General features: G+C 37.7%; 1 protein-coding gene across 2 annotated transcripts in view; it reads right to left on the bottom strand.

Annotated features, from left to right (window-relative positions):
* Window positions 1–2,767: 2,767 nt before the first annotated feature.
* The window catches only part of LOC126281373 (neuroendocrine convertase 1-like), a 435,322-nt gene continuing 414,352 nt past the window's right edge, over window positions 2,768–23,737 (bottom strand). For both annotated transcript variants that reach the window (XM_049980291.1, XM_049980290.1), the window contains exons 14-15: window positions 11,966–12,090; window positions 2,768–2,952 (exon numbers count right to left, since the gene is read on the bottom strand). In XM_049980291.1, the coding sequence (XP_049836248.1) occupies window positions 2,898–2,952; window positions 11,966–12,090 (180 nt within the window). In that variant the 3' untranslated portion in view covers window positions 2,768–2,897. The remainder of the gene's footprint in view (window positions 2,953–11,965; window positions 12,091–23,737) is intronic.

The following is a 23,737-nucleotide window of genomic DNA, read 5'->3' as shown; positions in this document are numbered from 1 at the left end:
TTCAGAGTATGCTGATGCAATAGCTCCATATTTAGCAAAATATATACAACCGCTCGCTCACAGAAAGTTCAGTAAATAAAGACGGGAAAATTGCTCAAGGCACACTAATACCCACAAAGGGAAGTAGGAGTAATCCGCTGAATTACAGGCCCATATCACTAACATCGATTAGCAGTAGGGTTTTGGAACATATGCTGTGCTCTAACATTATAAATTACCTCGAAGAAAACGATTTATTGACACATAGTCAGAACGGAATCAGAAAATATCGTTCTTGTGAAACATAACGAGGTCTTTATACTCATGGAGTAATGAGTGCTATAGACAGGTGACGTCAAATTGATTCCATATTTTTATATTTCCAGAAAGCTTCGACACCGTACCTCACGAGCGTCTTCTAACGAAACTGCGTGTCAACGGAGTATCGCCTCAGTTGTGCGACTGGATTCGTAATTTCCTGTCAGGAAGCTCACAGTTCGTAGTAATAGGCGGAAAGTCATCGAGTAAAACAGAAGTAATATCTGGCGTTCCACAAGGAAGTTTTAGGGCCCTCTGCTGTTCCTTATTTATATTACCGACATAGGAGACAATCTGAGTAGCCGTCTTAGATTGTTTACAAATGATGCTGCCACTTACAGTCTTGTAAAGCCATCAGATGACCAAAACTAATTGCAAAATGATTTAGATATCTGTATGGTGCGAAAAGTGGCAATTGACCCTGAATAAAGATAAGTGTGAAGTTATTCACATGAGCAGTAAAAGAAACCCGCTAAATTTCGATTACGCGGTAAGCTACACATATCTTAAGGCTGTAAATTCAACTAAATACTTAGGGATTACAATTACAAATAATCTAAATTGGAACGACCACATAGATAATGTTATGGGTAGAGCAAACCAAAGACTGCGATTCATTACCAGAACACTTAGAAGGTGCAACGGGTCTACTTAAGAGACTGCTTACACCACGCTTGTATGCCCTATTCTCGACTATTGCTGTGCGGCGTGGAATCTGCATCAGGTGGGACTGACGGATGACATCGAAAAAGTTCAAAGAAGGGTGGCTCGTTTTGTACTTTCGCGAAATAGGGGAGATAGTGTCACAGACATGACACGTGAATTAGAATGGTAATCATTAAAACAAAGGAGATTTTCGTTACAGCGGAATCTTCTCATGAAATTTCAATTACCACTTTTATCCTCCGATAGCGAAAATATTCTGCTGGCACCCACGTGCACAGGAAGCAATGATCATCACGATAGAATAAGAGAAATCAGGGCTCGTACAGAAAAATTTAAGGGCTCGTTTTCTCCGCACGCGGTTCAAGAGTGGAGCGGTAGACAGACAACTTGAAGGTGATTCATGGAACTCTCAGCCAGGCCCTTTATTGTGAATAGCAGAGTTATCATGTAAATGTAGATGTAGATGGTGCACCCCTTGTGAGGATACAGTTCAAACTCTTCGTAATTTCACTTAACTGAAGCTATTATCACTGGTGGCCTGCTTGTTCTCTATTTCGTAAATTTTATTAACTGAAGATGTTATTACTGAAGGATGGCTGTTTTATATTTGATAATTTGACTTAATGAAGCTGTTGTTATTGAAGGCCGATCTGTTCCCTTTTAAATAAATTAAGATCTATCCTATAGTCTGTGTTATCTGGAACGCTTATTAGTCAAGGACTAGCTGTTATTATTGACCTATTATAGAGATCGATATCTTTCTCAATCTGTGCTGTAATTAACTGAAATTGTAGAATGCGATTTTCACTCTGCAGCGTAGTGTGCTCAGGAGAGCTTCTGTTAAGTTTGGAAGGTAGGAGACGAGGTACTGGCGGAAGTAAAGCTGTGAGAACCGGTCGTGAGTCGTGATTCGGTAGCTCACATGGTAGAGCACTTGCCCGCGAAAGGCAAAGGTCCCGAGTTCGAGTCTCGGTAAGGCACACAGTTTTAATCTGCCAGGAAGTTTCGTTTCAACTGAAATTGTGAATGCCAGTGGCCTAGCCGTTCCAGAGGTATTTATGGCAACAAAGTACTAACAGGAAACGACGCATGGTGGCGATTGGACCCTAACCTTTCATCTTACATCCTTTTATCCATAATTACAGGTTTCACGTCCATTTGGGCTCCACATCCTCTTTCTGAATATTTGGTGTAGACTACTCCGTCACTCTAGAATTTGTATCCTATCACGCTTGATGAGTAACTTGTTTTTTCTAACTTCCTTTTCTTTCTCATTTATCATCTAGACTTACTTACATATAATGGAGACGACATGTCTCATCTAAAATATTCCACGACGATTTATATTCATCAATAAATTACATAAACTTTTCAGCATACATAAAAGATAATTATGTACGAAGCCACAAAAATACCACTACATGCAGATTCAATCTTGGACATAGGTATGTAACAAATCACTGTTCATTGACTTCTGTAATTTAATTGTATATGTCTTCAACTCACTTCAGCAGAACAGGTTGTGTACGGTATACGTTTCCAGGAGAATGACGTTTCAAACGAGGATCAGCTATAACGTTTTTATAGAGATCTCTGTGATCTATGTTTTCACCGTTATTATATTGGTATCAAGCTTTTCATGTAACATGTTCATAACTAACGTAAGAGTCAATGTTACCTGACAATAAACTGGCGAAAGGCATTTCCTAAATTGCTCTTCTCAGCTGTTGGATATTTCTCTTATATAACACCTAAGTTGGCTGAAAATATTTACTCATATTAACAGTTATTACCAAAGAACAAGTCAGAGTATTAAAATAGCACTTTATTAACTACTGTTTATTTCATGTTTTCAATAATACAACCAACTGGCAAAAATTTGTCTTATTGTACTGTACAGTCTACTCTTCCAGTGGAGGGCAGTCTTCATTATGTTATTCTGTCACCTGGTCCTTGATGCGTCTGAGCCATAGCCTCAACAGCATTTCCCTGCACAGAGAGGACACAAGATATTAGTTTTACCAGGAGTTCGTTAAATTGAATCCAAAGCTGATTACTCAATAACATTTTGTGTTATTAATTTTTTTATAACACCCTGTCGCCAAGTTTAAATAATGCAATCACACATTCTTTTTCTTCTTATAATTAAGAAGGTATACTAAACTGATATAAATTTCACCAATATGTGAATGTACTTTTTTGTCACTGGAACTAGTTGTTTTACAAGTGATGTCATTTATTACTGAAGCACAAGGAAACTATACTTCGCTCTGTGTCAAAGTCAAAATATTCATACATTGCTCAATGACAGTTTGGCACAATGATATGAGCAGAAATCTTTTACTAATTTAATTGTTGAAACTCCACATGTCATATGTGGAAAGTCACTCACTACATATCATAATTGTGTAAAATGAGTGAGAAGGTAGAGTATACATTACTAAACAACACTTCATAATATTCATAATCTACAGAATTTTGGAAATTAATTTAGCTTAGTAACAGAAAGCAAATCTAATGTTTCATACTATATACTACATACTACAAAACATATATTTATCAATGGAATCGAAAATGTTATCTACAAGAAATATTCTTAGTTTTTTAGTCAGCTTTGCTAATTTCCATATTCTTTGCCGCTACCTGCACAGTTGGTAGAACTGTAATAGACTTTTATGTGAAGTAATGAAGGTCATTTTCGTGTATAGTGCTGTAGTTCTAACAATGTTAGACGATAGGTAATTATTTACAATAACGCCATTGAAATATAGTATCTCACCTCAAAAGACTCATGTTATGAAGGAAATATCCAACACAGTATATTAGTGTATTACATGAATTCTACTTCTTTCACAAACAATGTATTTTGTACATAAATTTATATTTGTGACAATTTCTCCTATTTTCATATCCATATCATATACTAGAGATTGCATATAATGGCAGTTGTGTTGTTATCTATAGTTGTAGTCTGTGTACTAGAATGATTTTAATGTAGAGGTACATATCGGACCTATATATTAAAAAAGCATGCTGTTCAACCAAATGTAATCTGTGATACAATGCACAAATTAAAAAGAAAACAAAAAATTACAAGTTTATTTAAGAAAGAGATGAAAAGTTATTAATACCTAAGATTTCCAATAGTATTTATGAATGTATAAACTCTTCACAATAGTCTGTGGCTGGCTCTTTATACAAGATTATTGTGACACTTCTGAGTTTTCATTCAAATAAAGATTATTTCTGCTGCAGCTTCTTTGTTTTTGATTGTTTCAGTGTTCTGGGTACCCCAAAATAAATTTGAAGTGAGTCTGTGTGATAAGCAATAATGACTGTAATAGATGAGTACATGAAGTGATCTGAGTGGAGTGGTAAAAAAAGTGAGAATGTATGTGCAAGAGTTAAAACATCAGATTTCACTGCTGTGTACATAATTAAGAAACAAACTTATTTACATAAAATATGATCCACTTTCTGAAAACTTTTGTCTCTTTGGAATTTACCTATTTAAGTCGCAATTCATGATGATGAAAATATGAATAAAAATAATAATAATATTAATATTGTTATTTATTTTCACACATGTATTATAATCAACATCTTACCTTTATAGAATATTTATTCCTTCCACAAAAACAAGACGTCTCCATTAGAAGAAAGAAAAATTAATTTTTAATTGTGTCATTGTACCCATATCTCACTTTATCAGTATGAGTATGTCAGTATACCAATAAGTGTACTAAAAACTGTATTGAGTAGAAAGTGAATTTCATCACTTTGTGGTCGACACACTTCCTTTGGCAGTGATTGATTCATAATATGTGGTAAGGAAATGTGCTTCTGCTATCACTAACAAAGAAACTAACAATTCAGGCAAGACACTAAAATAATTCAAAGATTCCTTTCAATATAGGTGAAGTTCCTGAAATACATCTGAAACAATGATAATTTGTACCAGAACTAAAGACATTCTAGAAGCACTGCCATCTAAGGAGCGACTATAGATATCTGAATATATTGATTTCCCAACAGAAATAATTAATGCCTACAGAGAAATTACTCAAAATGAAACTGAAAATTCTGTACACATAGTCTCTGGAAGCAAAACTGGAAGAATACTAAAACTGTGCTACTTCAAGAGACAGAATGAAAATCAAATAACTATATACCTATCAGTATATAGTCATAGTCAATAATATTAACATCAACTACACAGACAAAAAGTTTTCATTGAAGACGAATAACATGAAATGGATGTAGCAGAATGGGCATTTACAATCTGTAAAATAATTACACAATAAAGCAATAACCATCAATTTTCCCTTTGTCTGGAATTTTTCAATTATGATTCAGTTTTGACATAATTTCGACAAAAATCTGTACTTGAAAGCGTCGATAAACATGGCAGTGGTTCAACTTATTTTAATATTCGGAAGACTGCGTACATCGATGCTAGAGTGTTCATTAAGTATCATCAGGACAGTAGCTAATGCATAGTTCATAGATAAGCCTCATGGGGAGTATTCTCACCACCAAATGGAATCTCAACAGTTCTAGAGGAAATTTTAGGAACCTTAAAATGGAAAAACAATGTTAATTATTGATATCTGAACAGCTTTTACTTTGCAGACGTAATTCTACTTTTTTCCTCTAGTGAACATGAATATTACATTTAAAAAAAATTATTCCACAGTGCACATTGGTCATAATGAAGGAGTACAGAAATTTGTACAAAATGACAATGAATTCATAGATAAGTTGATGAGTTTCTGTATCAAAGGAAGACAAACACTGAATGGGCAGAAAAACAAATAGCAAAAACGTAAACATTAACTGTAGGCTTTAGATAATATAAACAAATTTGTCGAACCTGAATGTCCAGTTTGTCGAAGAGGAAAAATTAAATTTCTATTAGTGGTCATCACCTACAGCTATGAAACATGAACATTTAATACGACAACCACTCATATCTGGATGGATCCTCAATCAGAGATAGATGAGTAATAGGAAGACAGTAACAGGAAGGCCAACAGGGAGAGATTAGAATGGGAGACAAAATAACGACTAGGAATTATAACTGAGGTGAGCAGGTGGTAAGGGCAGATAAATGGATGGTAGGCAGACCATCAAAATTCTATAATAAAACTGCGTAAGATAAGACAAGAAGAAGACATCACCCTCATGGATCGTGGGTGTAAAACGCTAGAAAAGGAGCAGAATCAGTATGCTTATAACTCCAGACCGTAATGATTGATGAAGGCTGAAACAGTATTTTGTCCAACATTGAATACGGAATGGCTGATAATTGCAATCACTTTGTTATACATCAAACACCCGTGTTTCATTAATGTAATGCTTACTTTATCATGCCTACATCCTGAAGCTAACACAAACAAAAAACTGTCAAAACCTACTAATCATAGTCATCCTGTCTTGTGCGATTACGCGTTTTTAACCAGTTCATAATAGAATCTTGAAGTTGTCATTATTTCGCTTATTTGGGCATATACAGTTTTCCATGGATATAAAAAAAAAAGCAATCAGTTACAACTATCTTGTTCACTTTATTCTTACTAGGAAGCTTCAGTCAGAATAAGGACGATTTGTGTTTTAAAAAATAATTGTCATATCGTTCCAGCGAAGCCCTCTTTCAATGATTTATACTTTTTACTAAGTCCAACTTTTTCAGTCGTTCCAAAAAGTAAGAAGCATCAGAATTTATAAAATACGTTCTTGTATAATTTATGACCTAATACAAGCTGAAGTTTTTTACCTGAGAGTCATTTCGACATTTTTTCGAGAAAGAAAAAATCGCAGGGTGTCAGGTAGAGCCAATATGATTCACGACATAGTCAAACAGCACTATCCTTTCTTGCTGAAGTGATTTAGTTTTCAGGCGATCGTTTTTCCATTCTCTAGTGGTCTACGCATATAGCATTTTTCGAATTCCAAACAAATTGTCGCTTACTCTCAGTCCATATTCTGTACTAATTAGACTATTCATCCGATCAACATATTCTGTAAGTCTTCTTCACCTTCACCAAAGATAGCAGCGTCATCAGTAAATCGTTTCACTGACATCTTTTCATTCTGCACTTTAATCCCACTCTTTTATCTTTGTTTTATTTCAGACATTGACTCCCTTTTGTGGAGAATGAGGAGTGGGGCTGAAGGGCTGAATCCCTGTCTAACAGTTCTTTAATCGGAGCACTTAGTTCTTGGTTTTCCAGTCTTATTCCTCCCTCTTGTACATATACCTGTGTTTCGGGTATAGTTTATCCCTATTTTTCCCAGAATTTCGCTCGTCTTGCACTTCTTCACATCACCGAACGCATTTTCAAGGTCGACAGATCCTACAAAAGTATCTTGGTTTTTCTTTAGTCTTGCTTCCATTATCATGCGCAACGTCAGAACTTCCTCTCTTGTGCCTTTACCTTTCCTAAAGTCAAACTGATCGTCATCTAACACATCCTCAATTACAATTCCCTGTCTTGTGTACACGGACATTTACAAAATGCCTTTTATCATGAAAAAACATAAATTGAAGTACCTGTCTACATCCCCATGGCCAGTACAACATCGTAAGATTCGTTTGGCGATAAGAGCGAAGTCAGAGCCTTCTGTATTGATTTTCTAGGTTACTACATCATCCGTGCGTCTTAGTCGATTGCCATTATAAGCGGGTGTGTTTGGGCACCTTCAAATTGATTGACGCAATAAATATCTGATCTCACTGATAGCGGTGGATCACCATACGCCTACTTCATTTTTAAATCTTTCTCGCCACATGTGTTCCTACCCAAATGCAAAACCTGTATCACTAATTGATTACCTCAGCCAAAACGATGTAACACAATTTGCTTTAGTGTTTGCCAAATGCAGTCAAAACTAACCAATGAATCTGTGTCATTATCTTTTTAGTATCACATAATCGAGGATTTTATGCGATGATAACACAAACATGCGTTAATACTGATACGAATCTAGGAATACTCGCACTCATTTATCATTCTCACATAGCATCGTTAAATCACAGCTCTAAAAATAAAAAGGAATTTTAAAAAGAGCTTAAATGTTTAGTGAAGTGATCTGTCTAAAAGTGAGAAATAAAATACAGTAGAAAAACATTTGACTCGGCGTTGATAATCGCTCGGAATCACTTACAGCGAATGAGGTGCGTCAAACGTTTCTCTTAATCTATTTTAATTCTCACTTTCAGACAAATCTCTTCACGACACATTTCGTCTCTTTTCAAAAATTGGTCACTTTGTCAAAATTCCTCTTTATTTTCAAACACTGTTAAGAAAGCATGAAATATAGTATAATTAAATCTTGACTGAGAATATATGTCACTTCCCTCAGATTTATCCAAAATTCTTGAAAAAGGAATGTATTGAAGAGTAGCATCACACATTTGTAAAAATGAAGTACTAACGAAATGTCAGTTTGGTTTTTAGAAAGTCTTTTCAACATAAAATGCTATATGAGCTTTCACTGATCAAATATTAAACGTATTGAATAACTGAACATCACACATTGGGATATTTTGTGATCTCTCAAAGGTTTTTGATTCTGTGAATCATGAAATTCTTCTAGATAAGCTTAAGTATTGTGGTATGAGTGGGAGCGTGCACAAATGTTTTAATCCAAAGTTAACCGGAAGAATGCAAAAGGTTGAAATTAATAGCACAGATAGTTTGCAAAAAACAGCAGAGTCCTCTAACTGGGGAGCTACCAAGAATGGTGTCCCTTACTGTTCTTAACATACATTAACGACTTGCCTCACTATATTCATGAAGATGCAAAGTTAGTTTTTTTTGCTGATGATACAAGTATAGTAATCACACCCAAGAAGCAAGAACCAGCTGAGGAAATAGGAAATAATGTCTTTCAAAAAACTATTAAGTGATTCTCTGCAAATAGACTATCACTAAATTTTGAGATAACACAGTTTATACAATTCTGTACTGTAAATATCATAATACCATTGATAAATATAGACTACAAACGGAAGTCTATTGCTAAGGAAGAATAGTCAAAATTTCTGGATGTGTGCATTGATGAGAAATTGAATTGGAAGAAACACATAGCTGACTTGCTGAAATGGTTAGGTTCAGCTAATTATGCTATTAGGGTTATTGGAAAATTTGGTGATAAACATATCAGTAAATCAGACTAGTAGGCATAATCGCATTCACTGCTTTCACATGGCACCATCTTTTGGGTGCAATTTGTCATTAAGAGAGAAATTATACATTGCACAAAGGCGTGTAATCAGAATAATAGCTGGAGCCCACCAAAGATCACCTTCAGACAATTGTTTAAGGAACTCGGGATATTCACAGTACCTTCGCAATACATATATTCACTTATGAAATTTATCATTAATAACTCAACCCAATTCAGAAATAACAGTGAAGAGCTACAACATTAGAAGAAAGAATGGTATTCACAGAAGTTGGTGAATTAATCTGCCACAAAATCTTTGGTCATTTGCCGATTAGTATAAAAAATCTGACAGATAGCCAACCAACATTTAAAAGCTAATCAAAATAATTTCTGAATGACATTTCCTTCCACTCAATAGATGAATTCTTAAATATGTGAAAAATTAATTAATTAATTATTTTGTGTAAAGAAAAGCTATGTTAAAGTGGCACTTTCCACATCATTACGAAGTGTCGAGTTCATTATCTATGTAACAAGCATGTATGTATGTATGTATACAGAACAAGAAAGTGGAGAGGTTTCAATTTTAGCTATAATTTGATAATTACATTATTTTTTGAACATGAAGAAAGGACTTCCCAATTCCTACACCAATTTAGCTTTTTATGTTCAACATAGCTAAGCCCTGAAGAGACGAACGTTTTGACATTTCTTATCCATTGCTAGCAGCAGGTTTCAGTTTTCCCTCAAATCTTTAACTAAGTTCTTCTTTATTATGCTCACAGTTTCCAAGCAATTAAATCTTCATTTGTAAAGTTACACCTCACGCTGGTGAATAGAATACCCTATTTGTCCCTTTCCCACTCTTCGTTTGGCTACGAAAATTTGGACAGCAATTTTCCCTCAAATGGCTAAAAATTAGCTCTTACGTTCCCTGATTGCTTTCAACCAATTAAATCGGTTCTTGTAAAATAAGACCTAATGCTGGTGAATTTGATACCCTATTTGACTTTTCCCACTCCTTGTTAGGATATGAAAATTCGAAAAACTTGTGTAATTTCTAGCGAGTCTTATTTTCGCTCCACTAAAACATTTGTTGAACATTCATTACGCAGTTCTACAAACTCTTCATTTTTATTTATAGTTTCTGCTCCTATTTCAACGATCTTTTTAGTCACTAGTCTTATGACTGTCTGATGTGGCACACCACAAATTACTCTTCTGTGCCAAACTTTTCATCTCAGAGTAGCAACTGCAACAGCTCTTGAGTGTGTTCCAGTCTCTGTCTTCTTCTACAGTTTTTACCCTCTACAGTTACATTTAGTACCATAGAAGCTAGAGCCAGATGTCCTGATGTCCTGTCTTCCTGTACCTTCTTCTCGCAATGTTTTCCACATATTTCTTTGCTCGATGATTTTGCGGAGAACCTCATCATTCCTTACCTTATCAGTCCACCTAATTTTCAACATTCTTCTGTAGCACAACATCTCAAATGCTTCTATTCTCCTCCGTTCAAGTTTCCTCCCAGGTCATTACTCACTACCATTGAACGCTGTGCTCCAAACTCGTTCTAAAAATTTTCTTCCTCAAATGAAGTCCTCTGTTTCATTTTGGGTCCTCTTTGCCAGTGCTGATCTGCTTTTTATGTCCACATTGCTCAGCTCGTCATGGGTATTTTGCTTCCCAGATCTGATGCTAAGGTTCTCGCTGTTTTCATTTCTGCTAATTCTCATTAATTTCGTCTTTCTTCCGTGTACCTTCAATCCATATTGTGTACTCATTGGATTGTTCATTCCATTCAACGATACTGCAATCCTTCTTCACTTTCACTGAAAATAGCAATGCTGTCAGTGAATCTCATCATTGACATATTTTCGCCTTGAATTTTAATCCCACTCACGAATCTTTCTTTTGTATATGTCATTACTTCCTCGACTTGCAGATCGATCAGTAGGGTTGAAAGACTACTTCCCTGTCTTACACCCTCTTAAATCCGAGCACTTTATTCTTGGACTTCCAGTCCTCTTTTTCCCTCATGCTTCTTCTACATATTGTACATCACCCAACTTGCTCTACAGGTTAATTCTATTTTCCTAAGAATTTCGAAAAACTTGTACTACCTGATACTGTCGAACGATTTTTCCAGATCGCCAATCCTATCTTCTTCAGTCTTGCTTTCATTATAAATCACGACGTCAGAACTGCATTTCTAGTGCCCTCACCTTTCCTAAAACCAAACTGATCATCATCTAACATATCCTCTGTTTTCTTTTCCATTCTTATGTATGTTATTGTTGTCAGCAGTTTGGATGCGTAACCTGTTAAGCTAACTGTGTGGTAATTCTCGCACATGTCGGGTGTTGCTATCTTTGGACTTTTGAGGACTGATTTTATCCATAAGTCTGACGGTACATCGGCCGTGTCATACACTCTACAAACCAAAGTGAATAGTCGTTCTGTTGACACTTCCCCCAGTGAATTCAGAAATGCCGTTGGAATGTTCTCCATTTCTTCTGCCTTATTTGATGTCCAAGTCCTTCAAAGCTCTTTTAAATTCTGATTCTAGTACTGGATCACCTATGTCTTCCATGTCGACTCCTGTTTCTTCTTCCATCGCGTCATCGGAAAAGTTCTCTCCCTCGTAGAGGGTACTTCTTCCACCTATCCGCTCTCTCATCCGCAATTAACAGCGGAATTCTCATTTCACTCTTAATGCTACCACCAGTACTATTTACAAGATATTATTAACACCATACTGTCGTATTAACTGATATGTTCCATAGGTTATTATTAACATTATCTGGACAAAATGGGGCACTGCGGCCTGTACCTGAAATCAGGCTGGCTCCTTAGAGCCAGGGGTACACCGACGATATCGGCCCAGTCCAAGGCAGCGTCTGTCTCTTTCAAAAGGTCTAGCGGCAGCCGCTTTTCCACAGGCTCGATGAACGCCATCTGCAAGAGAAGTGTCGTACGCAGGGTTAGCGAAAAGAAAACTTTGAGTACCGTTGGCTACTGATTTAAAAAAAATAAAAAGTAAAAAATTGAAAAAGACCTCCAAACTAAAAGTTAGATACGTTTCAAGTTTAAGCAAATAGTGGACAGACGTTTTGGAACAAGGTGGCGCGAAGTTACATGAGGTACCTCTGTGGCTCTGCTATACCGAGCAAAGTACATCCAGTGTGTTTGAGAATGAAGCTTATCGTTGCATCACAACGCTCACAATTGATAACATAGGAAAAAGTCACACTTTCCTCTGCACTTCCAGACTCATACTCGCAAATTGGTATGGAGTTATAACTGTACAGTAACGGAAAACTTACTGAACTTAAAAGAATGCGCACATGGTGTTGATAGTTTCAAACATAATTTTGGAGCGTTGTTCTAACTTAGTAACTGATGTCGTTCTTGACGCACGTAATGAAATGTTGGCATATGGAAATTTCACATAGCGATTAAAATTGACAATCGTTAAATCTAATTACAAGAAAGGTGACAAGAAAGCTTAAATAATTAACGTCCAATTCTCTTACTAACGCCGTTTTAAAATGTTCGATAAAGTGATGTACTCAAGAGTAGTCTCACATTTAAGTAGAAACAATTCGCTTAGAACATTACACTTTTTGTACCATAACTGAGAATGGTGTTTATATACTCACTCACCAAACAGTATAAATATAATGTCACCAACTGGTATTTTTTGTAATGTTTCCAAGCCGTCTGGCTGCATATATCACGTTACTCTGTTAGAGAAATTTGCGTTTTATGTAACTGATGGCTTTACTCACTACTGGTTTGAATCAGTCTTAACAAGCAGAAGGCAAGATGTGCTGGTAAATCAGTGGTCAACAATGGCAGGTGAGAAAATTTTTGTGTCTGCTTTCACAAAGCAGAACTGGTAACTTCTGAAGGCGTTACAAACCTTATAATAAATCCCATTTAAGAGGAAGCTACAGAGAAAATTATTATGATGTTTTTCAAAGAATTATTAACATGTTCTCCTAAAATAGACACTCCTTAAATTTTGAAAGACAACCAGTGTTCAGTTCTATACAATAGTCATACTAACACCTGATGTACCACATGAGCAGGAGTTACTATACAGGCTAGAACGTTCGAAATTTTTGGGTGCACATATCGTGAAAAACTTCAACTGGAAGGAACATCTCACTGAGCTGCTCAAAGAACTGAGTTGAACTACTTTTGCTCTTTGTATAATTGCTACTCTTGCAAACAAGACTAATCACCCTCCTGAAATATTTTGCCGATTTTCTTGCCGATTTGCCATTTTAGATACCCCATCACTGTACATACCATTATATTCGCTAACGAAATTCGTCATAAAAAAACACGTTACACTTTGAGAATAATAGTAATGTCCATGTATTATATACTAGAGGCGTAAAATTACTTTTATTACTCATTATTAAAACTGTCGGTGACTCAGAAGGGAATTCAATATGCAGAAACAAATATTTTTTATCGTTTTTCTCAGTAACATCAAATGACTGACTGTTTACATAGCATGCTTTAAATCTAACGTAAAATCATTTCTCCTGGTGCAACAACTACTCACATAGGCCAGTACTTTAAAGTCTATTCACATCATTTTGATAAAAGTACCGTTCAAATTATGTAATCAACATATAACCAATTAACTAAAATATAGTTACACTGTTCTGGTGCAGCTCGTACAAAAAAATACAAAGTGTGTAAGACGGTGCAGGGTTTGTGGCTGTATACATTATCATTATAATCAGTATCAATATTCTTAACACATTCTGTAAACAAACTATTGATGCGCTGTTACATATAGTAGCGCGAGTGTTGCAGTATTCATTTCTCAAAACTTTTCCTTATCTGATACTGTTCTTACCCTCCTTTGTGTTTGCTCGGTTGACCTTTTTCCTTAAAAACGAGGAACGCTTCGTGTTAGGTTATCATGGGGTATTAAGTCTAGTCAATCTTGGTTGATACTGTAATCGAGAAGTTTAGGTGTGTCACCCCTATGTCTACGTTTGTGTGTGCAGAGACTGTATATAGTAACTGGGTCATTAAAACTGCTTAGCTCATAATTTAATCCCAGGAGTTATCATATGCCACACCAATTTCAGCAGTCCGTTTAGTTTTGCGTATTAAAGCAGCACACCCTTTCACAAATATTAGATTCATATCTGCTGCTATTGATGAGGTATTCAACTGAGCAAGATACATCTCTGAAGCCGACCCATTTTCACTTGTCATCGATAAAAGAGAAATAAACTATCCAAACAACGATTTCTGAAACTGCCAAGTCTACTGCCTAGGGTGGCTACAGGTGACAGCAGTTATTTGCTATGAGGTGATGAGGAAATAATGTCTACTACACATCTTTTATTTATTTAGTTATTTGCATTTATTTCAGCTGCCAAGGTTAGTACGTTTAGCTACTCTCTCATAAAAACCAGATATTATAATTTGTATGTTACGTGAGAAATATACAGTCTGTTAAAAGAAGTATTCTTTATTATGAGATGTGTTAGTTTGGACCAAATCCAGACAAAAATTTCGAGTTCTTATGTGCTCTAAACTGCACAACTCAAGAGCTGTGAGCACTTTTTCATCTTTGTTATTGTGGAACACATTTCTTCTAATGCAAGGATGGAATTCAGCAAAGGAATCGGAACACATTACTCTACTACTGCCTGTGGATATAGCATGCAGTCAGTATTTGATAACGTTAGCAGCGTAATGGAAGTCCATTATTCTACTTGCCAGAAAATCATGTCTGCCATTTCCCCTGTCGAATAAAAAGACCCTATTATGCTGGCGTGTACAATGATAAAATAACAATGTAAAACATTTCACAAACTTATCAATGCACATACGTTTCATTAGAATTCATGTATGCAGTACATCTATCCGGCGTTTCCAGGAGCAACAATACCACGTGTTTACTGCATGCTGTATCCATGTATAGCAACAGAAGAATGTGTCCTCATTTTTTAATGCGTTCTATAGAGCGTTCGAAATAGCAAAGAGGTTGCAGTAGAAAGATGTTTTGAGACCATTTTTAATCGATATTTTCAAAATATAGAATACTTTTTTAATCCACGAGTATCGCAGAGATAGACGTGTATATATATATATATATACATATATTTATTTATTTATTTATTTATGTGTGTGTGTGTATGTGTGTGTGCGTTTGTATGTACGGTGTGTATGTTCCACATCACCTCCTAAACTACTGGACCGATTTCAGCCGAACTTGGTACACATATCTCTTAGTGTTAGGCAACAATCGCTGTTGAGATAACAATCACCTATCGTAGTTCAGGAGAAATTACATCATAAACCATGAGATGTGTGAAAACTGCCACCTTGTGCATCCAAGACCTATAAATTTATTGTTTCTGTGTTACTAACTAAATAAATTTTGCAGAGAGTACCCAAGTGGGTGGATTTGGCACCTCCGTGTTTTTCTCATGTTTAGCTTTATGTTGTTTGCTCAACGGTAGGCTCACCCAAGAATTTATTCATCGTAGCTCATCGATATGTAACTAGAAATATTGTTTGTAATCAAATACTATTTGAAATATATGTTAAAGAGAAATTATATTTCGCACACCATGTTCCGTAATTTGAATACTGTACTTTTACATTTGCAAATTTTGCAAGATTAGCAGATGAGATGGACGGAAGAAAACGGAAATAGAATGGGACGACTAAAGCGTAGAGAGGGCAGCTACGCCGATGAGAAGAGATAAAGCCTCTACCTCCTCTAAAATGCCAAGTGGATTTGGATAAGATACAAGTTGCAGAATAATTTGTTCTATAGGCATTTAGCTAAATAGAGAAAGAGATGCAGAAAAACTTGGTGTCATACAAAGATACTGTCAAAATCCTGAACATATCCAGTTGGGTATTACAGTTGCGGAATGGTGACAGATATGTGAGGAGAGGTATTGTGAACACCACATATGAACCGATGAAGTAAAGAGTGCATGTGAAAATCTTGCCGTGTATCAGATCACATCGTGCCTCTCTCATTAAGGAAAGTATTGAGGTGATGAAACAACAGAATGTTGCAGACGTATTTTAAGCATGGGTTCATCGCTAGCTCGAGTCGTCTACAGTTTTCACCATTCGTCAGCCGTTTTCAAGTACATCACAGTAGTAATACTTCGGTGGGACTGAAGACAGAACTTATTGTTGTTGAATCTGAAGTTTCTAAATTTTTGGACTGTATGTAGGCATGTTAGAAATACCCTGAAAGCTACAACTGTTTGTTTGTCTGCTCACCCCAATTATGATGCTCTTCCAAAATGATGTCCATGATCTTATTGATGAAGTAGTATGTGGATACGGCTGAGAAAATGTCTGCAGATTTTCCTTCGGTGATATGAGAATTATTATGGTTTAGTTCAAAATCCAGGATTCGAGACGCTGCTGAAGAAAGATAGTTATTCATAGATGATTTGGAACCAACAATCTTCTTAGGTCTTTCACATATATAGAAATAGATACGGTCAGCATGTACATGATAGTCGCAAGCGTGAGGTGTAGGAGAAATACCGTTGATAATACAACAAGGAAAACAAAGGACCAAGGACGAAACCCTGAGGAATCCCGAGAGCACTTTTTTTTTCACTATGGCTCCTAACCCACAGAGGACTCGGTGTCTGGTTTGGAGGTAGCTGTCGAATCACAGTATTGTACTGTTTGAGAAGTTCAGCTGCTTCATTTAAATAAGTAGTATATCGAAATAAACGCAATCAAAAGCCTTGCTGACATCAGTGTTAATATGGTCACTTAACGATTGTTCAGAGCGTGTTTGATGTAGTTAGTCTCTTTAAGATAGGTGCTACACTATAGTTATTTCCTGAAATATGACTGATGTTAATTGTGGGTGTTTTAAGTGTTTAGGTGACCTGTCAGATGTTCGTGAATAATTTACTGTAAGGCTTTAGATACTGCAGGTAATGTGCTGATCGATCTGTAGATGCATGGTGATTTTTGATCTTGGTTGAATTAAGTTTTTCCTCTACTCAGTAGGATATCTAACACTAACAAAAAATGGCTCTGAGCACTATGAGACTTAACATCTATGGTCATCAGTCCCCTAGAACTTAGAACTACTTAAACCTAACTAACCTAAGGACATCACACAACAACACAACACCCAGTCATCACGAGGCAGAGAAAATCCATGACCCCGCCGGGAATCGAACCCGGGAACCCAGACGTGGGAAGCGAGAAATACTAACCAAAGAGGGAGCTCTGATAGTAATATCTTAAACTTTTCTGTCGTACCTGTGCTCATTCCATTATAACCTACTTCCTCAGAGCTTCTAATGATTGCATTCTGTACTATGTCTGTACAAATATGCTTTAAGAAAAACGCGTCTGTCGAGGAGGATCTGTCTTGTAGCTGATAACTTATTGAAATCTGAGAACTTACTGCTGTTGAGGAAGATTCACTTAATTCGTCTGCAGCGGCTTGGAATACAATATCAGATCAACATATAAGATGTTGTGCAGTTTTTTGCAGAGTGCTAAAAGGTCTGACAGTGCAGCAAGCATGCCTCATTTAGGCGTAACGTAAGTTTTGCTTCGATTGGTTTCGCAGCTTCCTATGTACCTCATATAGTTCCGGGGCTGGATTTCACTTGAATCTTGTATGGGCAGAATCACATATATTCGTTATCTATCGTAATTATGTAATCAGACATGGAGCAAGAGCTCCCTTTACTCTGATACAACGTTTATGGGCAAGTCTGGGAAAGAGTGCAGTAAGTCTGGGGACTCCACGTTCTTATTTTAGCTCACTACTTATGTCCTGCCACTGAGTATCTGAACACTCCTTTAGAAAAGACTCACTATTAACTTGTTTTAACTATCTCTAGACTGTAAGAAGAAATTTTGCGCTGATGGTCTGGTTTGAGCACATTAAGAATATCACATTATAAACAGAAACTCCTGAAGCAGAAAACTGAGTAGCGCGGATTACTTTATCGGTCCTCTTTCTTGATATCGTATGTTCAATGGTGTAATCGTATGGCTTTTAATGGGTTGACAGCAGAGATGTAATACTCATTTTTTTAATGTGTAACAGTCTCATTAAACTCTCTACAGAGCAAATTTAAGTGCACTTCTGTATTTCTGTCTTCAGTAACAATTACATGCCGATACTCAGCCACTAACGACACAAGGTTGATTGGAACGACGATTAAGCACCAACTTTGAGTGGTTTACAGGTTATTACAGTTAAAAATTTATGATCAGATCCATATTACTCCGGGAAATAAGTACTCTACTTCACTTTCACCATTTGAATCCGATGTACGTAGTGTCTTCGGTTTTAAATCACAGCAGACATACGCGCATACATCCTGAAAAAGACGTGGTTCCAGGAGATTTTAATCAGGATAATACATCTCAGATCCTGACAGGAAAAAATTTGCCAATACGTTAGCGTAACGGTCGGCGTTCACTCCGGCTGTATGACCACTTTCATCCCTTAAAAAATAAAGGGCGATTATTCAACGTGATGACACCGCGGTCCGCGCTAAGCGTTTCAGAACAGAAGTGTCTGTCATGCAGATTGCACCAATAACGCAAATATTGATTACCAGCTTCCCTGGCTTCGCAATTCAAGGACCTTCGCGAATCGCCGTTTTTTATGGGAATGGGCACTGGGGTGAAGTCGGCTTGTGCATATTTCAAGGACAGTAATATATACAAGAAGCACAGGTGGTAAAAAAAGAAAACTGGCCATCTACTGAACACCCCATCAGTTAAGTATTTCACGTTTCAATCCACCTGTCTCTTAATAAGTATCAGATTTTCCTGTCCTGTTTTTAGGTGTGGTTTACGTTCGCTAAGAAGTAAATTACGTTTATCTAACGAGTACAATGTAAACCAAAGTGACGATTAGCTCTCTGTGTCGAGAGGTTTGAAAGGCAGTTTTAAAAAGTTTCATACAACAATGACCCACTGAATTATTGAGATTTGACCGAATACTTTCTTTGTGTGTGCCTACTCTACATAACGAATATTTCCTTTAAATTTTGTGTTTCTAGGACCAATGATTTTTGGGCTGAGTTGCAAAATCGGAGGCATTCAGTGTGCAAAAAACTGCATACTGACTTCACTCCCGAAGTGGTTGATGGCTCTGAGCACTATGGGACTTAACATCTATGGTCATCAGACCCCTAGAACTTAGAACTACCTAAACCTAACTAACCTAAGGACATCACACAACACCCAGCCATCACGAAGCAGAGAAAATCCCTGACCCCGCAGGGAATCGAACCCGGGCAAAGTGGTTGAGCTTAACAGAAATATTTATTAGAGGGAGCCGACGCTAGATAATGTCCCATCCACCCCTTCCCCCCCCCCCCCCCTCTCCGCCACGCAGACACACACACACATACACACACATACATACATACACACACACACACACACACACACACACACACACACACACTCGCCACCACAACAACATTGACAGTTCCTTTATGCGTCAAATGCTGTCCTGTCATCTGATCCATTCTTTTCGTGTAGTTCTCCCAACTATTCGAATTCAATACGTCCTCATTCGGTATTCGATTTAGCCATTAAATCTTCAGCATTTTCTGTGCAGCACTCCACATCCAGGGCTTCTATGCTCTCCTTGTCTGGGATGCTTATCGTCTACGTTTCATTTCCCTACAAGGCTAGAGTCCCGACAAATAACGCGAAAAAAGATTTCCTAAGACTGAAATTGGTATTATGTGTTAACAAATTCTTCTTTTTCCACAATTCTTTTCTTACTAGGCCATCACCAGTTTTTTTAACAAATAACACAATTCTTGTACTGTTTTCCTTTTTACATCTCCTAATCTAATTTCCTCACCTTCCCCTGATTTAATCCAATTACACTCCATTACCCTTGTTTTACTTTGGTTGATATTCAATCTTATAATCTCTTTTCTAAACAGTATAGATATTTTTCAACTGCTTTTCCAAATCCTTTGCAGCCTCTGGCAGAATTGCACCATCATCGGCAAGCCACAAAGCTTTTATTTCTTCTTCCTGGACGTTAATTTTCTTTCCGAATTTGTCCTTGGCTTCCTTTACTGCTTGCTCAGTGAACAGACCGAATAACATCGGAGATGGACTGAGTCCCTGCTTCCTTCTCCATAACGGTTTCCCCTTAATGTCCTTCGACTGCCATGGCAGCAACTTATTTTCTGTAGAATTTGTACTTAATTTTTCACTCCCTTTGTTTGATGCCTGCAATCTTAAAATTTTCAAAGGGTGTAGACCAATCAACCCTGTCAAAATCATTCTGTGAAGCTACAGTGCTGTAAACGTAGGGTTGCCTTTCTTCAATCTACACTCGTGTTCAAAATTAAAGCAACAACGCGCTGTTTGCCCGTCCTGTGTCTAATTGACGATATAACCATACAAACTGTAAACCAGATGTCCGTACGATAGTGTTCTGCACGGAAGATGGAATTCCGGTCAACGGACTACCGCTTCAACGATGACGTCAGGGCACCTATGAAATGAGGTAGTGTCTGCGGGCAGCTGCACATCCACAGTCGCTGTCTACGTAGTCATAGTCACAGAGGGTGCCGTATGGCACAGAGAAGATGCCTACCATACTGCCTGCAGCGGAAGGCCAGGAAAAGAAACGAAGCAAATGGGTGTGAGCCGATGGCTTAGGTAGATCGTTCTACTATTTCTCAGATGTGGCGACAATGTATAGAGACCGAAACTGCATCCCAAAGACCAGGGCAGTGCCAGCCAAGTGCGACTTCAAAACACAGGGCCGTTATTTAGTTGTAAGACCACGACAGTACCACCTTGGTACTGCACGCAACTGGTTTGTGAGCTCGCAAGATCCATGGAATTGTTGTATCGAGGAAACGGTGTTCAAAAAGGCTTCGGCTGAGTGGCTTTCGGAGACCTCCTGTATATCTACCTCTGATTCGTCTTCACAAAAAGGAAAGTCTTTAGTGGAGTCACCTGCGCGGTCGAACGGTTGGACAATGTTGTTTTCATAGATGAGTCCCAATTTAGTCCAAACAGTGATTCTCGACGGATTCGTCTATGAAGGGAACGCGGAACACGATTTCGGGACCCAAATATTGTGGAAAGATAGCGATATCGTGGAGGATCCTGAATGGTGTGGGCAGGGATTATGTTGACCACTCGAACACCTCTTCATGAAGCAGTGCGGTTAAATCGCCAAGTTTTAACTGCCGTCAGTTATCGTGTCAAGATCTTGGGACCTTATCCGCGGTTGTTACGACATTCTGTGGGACCAGACTTCGTACTGATGGACGATAATCCTCTACCTCGTAGAGCAGGGGTGGTTGATGTTTTCTTGAATACAGAAGATGCTGCATTAATGGCGGAGCCCGCTCGCTCTCTCGATTTCAGTCTCATAGAGCATGTCTGGGATGCACAAGGGAGACGGCTTGCATCACGTCAGCATCCACCGACCACTCTCCGGAGCAGCTCTGCATGAAGAATGGGCATTGTTGCCTCAACGTGAGGCTGATGACATCATTCTCAGCACGCCCCGTCGTTGTCAGGTCTGTATTGTCAGGCCTGTATTGCTGCCAGAGGTAGTAACACCCCATACAGAGCACATTAACAATTTTTCGAAATATGTGTGCAAAACCGTGAAGTTTGAAAACCGTAAAGTTTGTTGCAGTTGCTGACATTCTTTATTCTTTCATTGTTTCTACTTTACTATCACCTGTTTATACTGTTTTATAGCAAAATAAAAGCAGTCTTGAAAAATTTCCGTTTGTTGCTTTAATTTGGGACTCCAGTTTATATACTATTGTAAATCGTAAGGTCAATGTTTCCTCACGTGTTCCTATATTTATTCGGAACCCAAAAAGTTCTTCTGTGAAGTCGACTTCTACCAGTTTTTCAGTTCTTCCGTAAATAAATCGTATCAATATTTTGCGACTATGATTTATTAAAGCGAAGGTCCAACAGTATTCTCACATGTCATCACGTGCCTTCTTTGAAATTTCAGTTACAACGTTCTACTTGAATTCTGAGGGTGTTTCGCCTTTCTCATATATTTTGCACATCAGGTGGAATAATTTTGTTATAGTTAGCTATCTCAAGGCCTTCTATAATTCTGAGGGAATATGTTCTATTGAGGGGACTTCCTACCACTTAGGCCTCTCAGAGCTTCTTCCCGGTTATCATATCTCCCATCTCATCTTCGTGTACTTTCTCTTTCTACACTGTTGTCCTCAAGTTTGTTTCACTTGTAGAGCATCTCTTAGCATTCCTCAGACCTTTCGGCGCTTTGTTTAGCACTGGCTAGCCACCGGAGCTATCGATATTTGTAGAGTTGCTCCTCATTTCCCCTTTCATATAGGCGGCATGTATCTTTCCTGTAGAGTTGCGTTTCAGCCACCTCTCCATCGGTAACCTTTCTGTATCAGTGCTAACCTACAAGTAACGATGCCTGCGAAACAAACCCGAGACATAACCTATCAGTAGCGAATGTAGGGTTGAGAGAAAAAAAGAGTAAAGTGGGCGTTACTGTTAACAACAGCAAGTACTCCGAATGAAGAGAGTAAGTTTGTTTCCAAACAAAGCATGCAGTGCATATAGTCAAACAGTGGAACATCCAGGATGGAATCTAACAATATTGTGAAAAGAGAAGTTGCTACTAACCATATAGCGGAGACGCTGAGTCGCAGATAGGTACAACAAGAAGACTCTCACAATTAAAGCTTTCGGCCGTTAAGGTCTTCGTCAACAATAAACGACACACACACACTCACACACACACACATAAACTCGCCCATACAACTGCAGTCTGAGGCAACTGAAATCACACTGCGAGCAGCAGCACCAGTGCATGATGTGAGTGCATAATAGGAGTGCATATAGTCAGTATTTTCATTTCTGTGCAGATATTTCCAGTGCAACACAGATAACAAGGTAAGCGGGGACAATAAATCAAATGAAACGGAATTAGTCTGTAACGAATAATCGAAGATCATGTGTCCCCTAGACAAAAAAATAAGAAAATATCGCTGAGGTAACTCCGAAATTTCATAGACCTAGTTCGACTTCATCAGCTATTCATGGTTTAAAGAATTCACTCATCTGAATGTCTATTTCATCACTGTCGCGGAAGATACGAATTGTCTATTCATTTCGTTGAACGGGAACAATCAGTGTTGGAAACAGTCTATTTTGGTGCTGTAATTTAGCGTGTGAGCGCTTGCACTGTATTTTTCCGATAGCTCTGGTCTGCCTTCAGAATCAGTATGACAGATCAATAACTGAGAACGAACGCTAAGTTGGGCCGTCTAGCTAACTACCATGAACTTACTCTACTGGGTTTGGCTGGCCTTGTCACTCATTGCTCTGTTGCGATAGTTGTGGCTTTGAGGAATTGCATCTACAAGCTCACAAATTTTCTTGAAAGTATGCAGTTGCTCGTAGACAGTTCATTTTGGAACGCACATTGTGGAGGCTCGAAAATATTTTTTTATTTTATATTTATTTTTTTAGTGTAATATCCATTTATTGCGAATGAATGCTGCTTGTGTGTCTAAAAAAAGATGGGCATTTACATAAGTAA

This window comes from Schistocerca gregaria, chromosome 7 (genome assembly GCF_023897955.1).
Source record: "Schistocerca gregaria isolate iqSchGreg1 chromosome 7, iqSchGreg1.2, whole genome shotgun sequence".
NCBI classification, from domain to species: Eukaryota; Metazoa; Arthropoda; class Insecta; order Orthoptera; family Acrididae; genus Schistocerca; species Schistocerca gregaria.
This window is presented reverse-complemented; position numbering and strand designations above follow the sequence as displayed.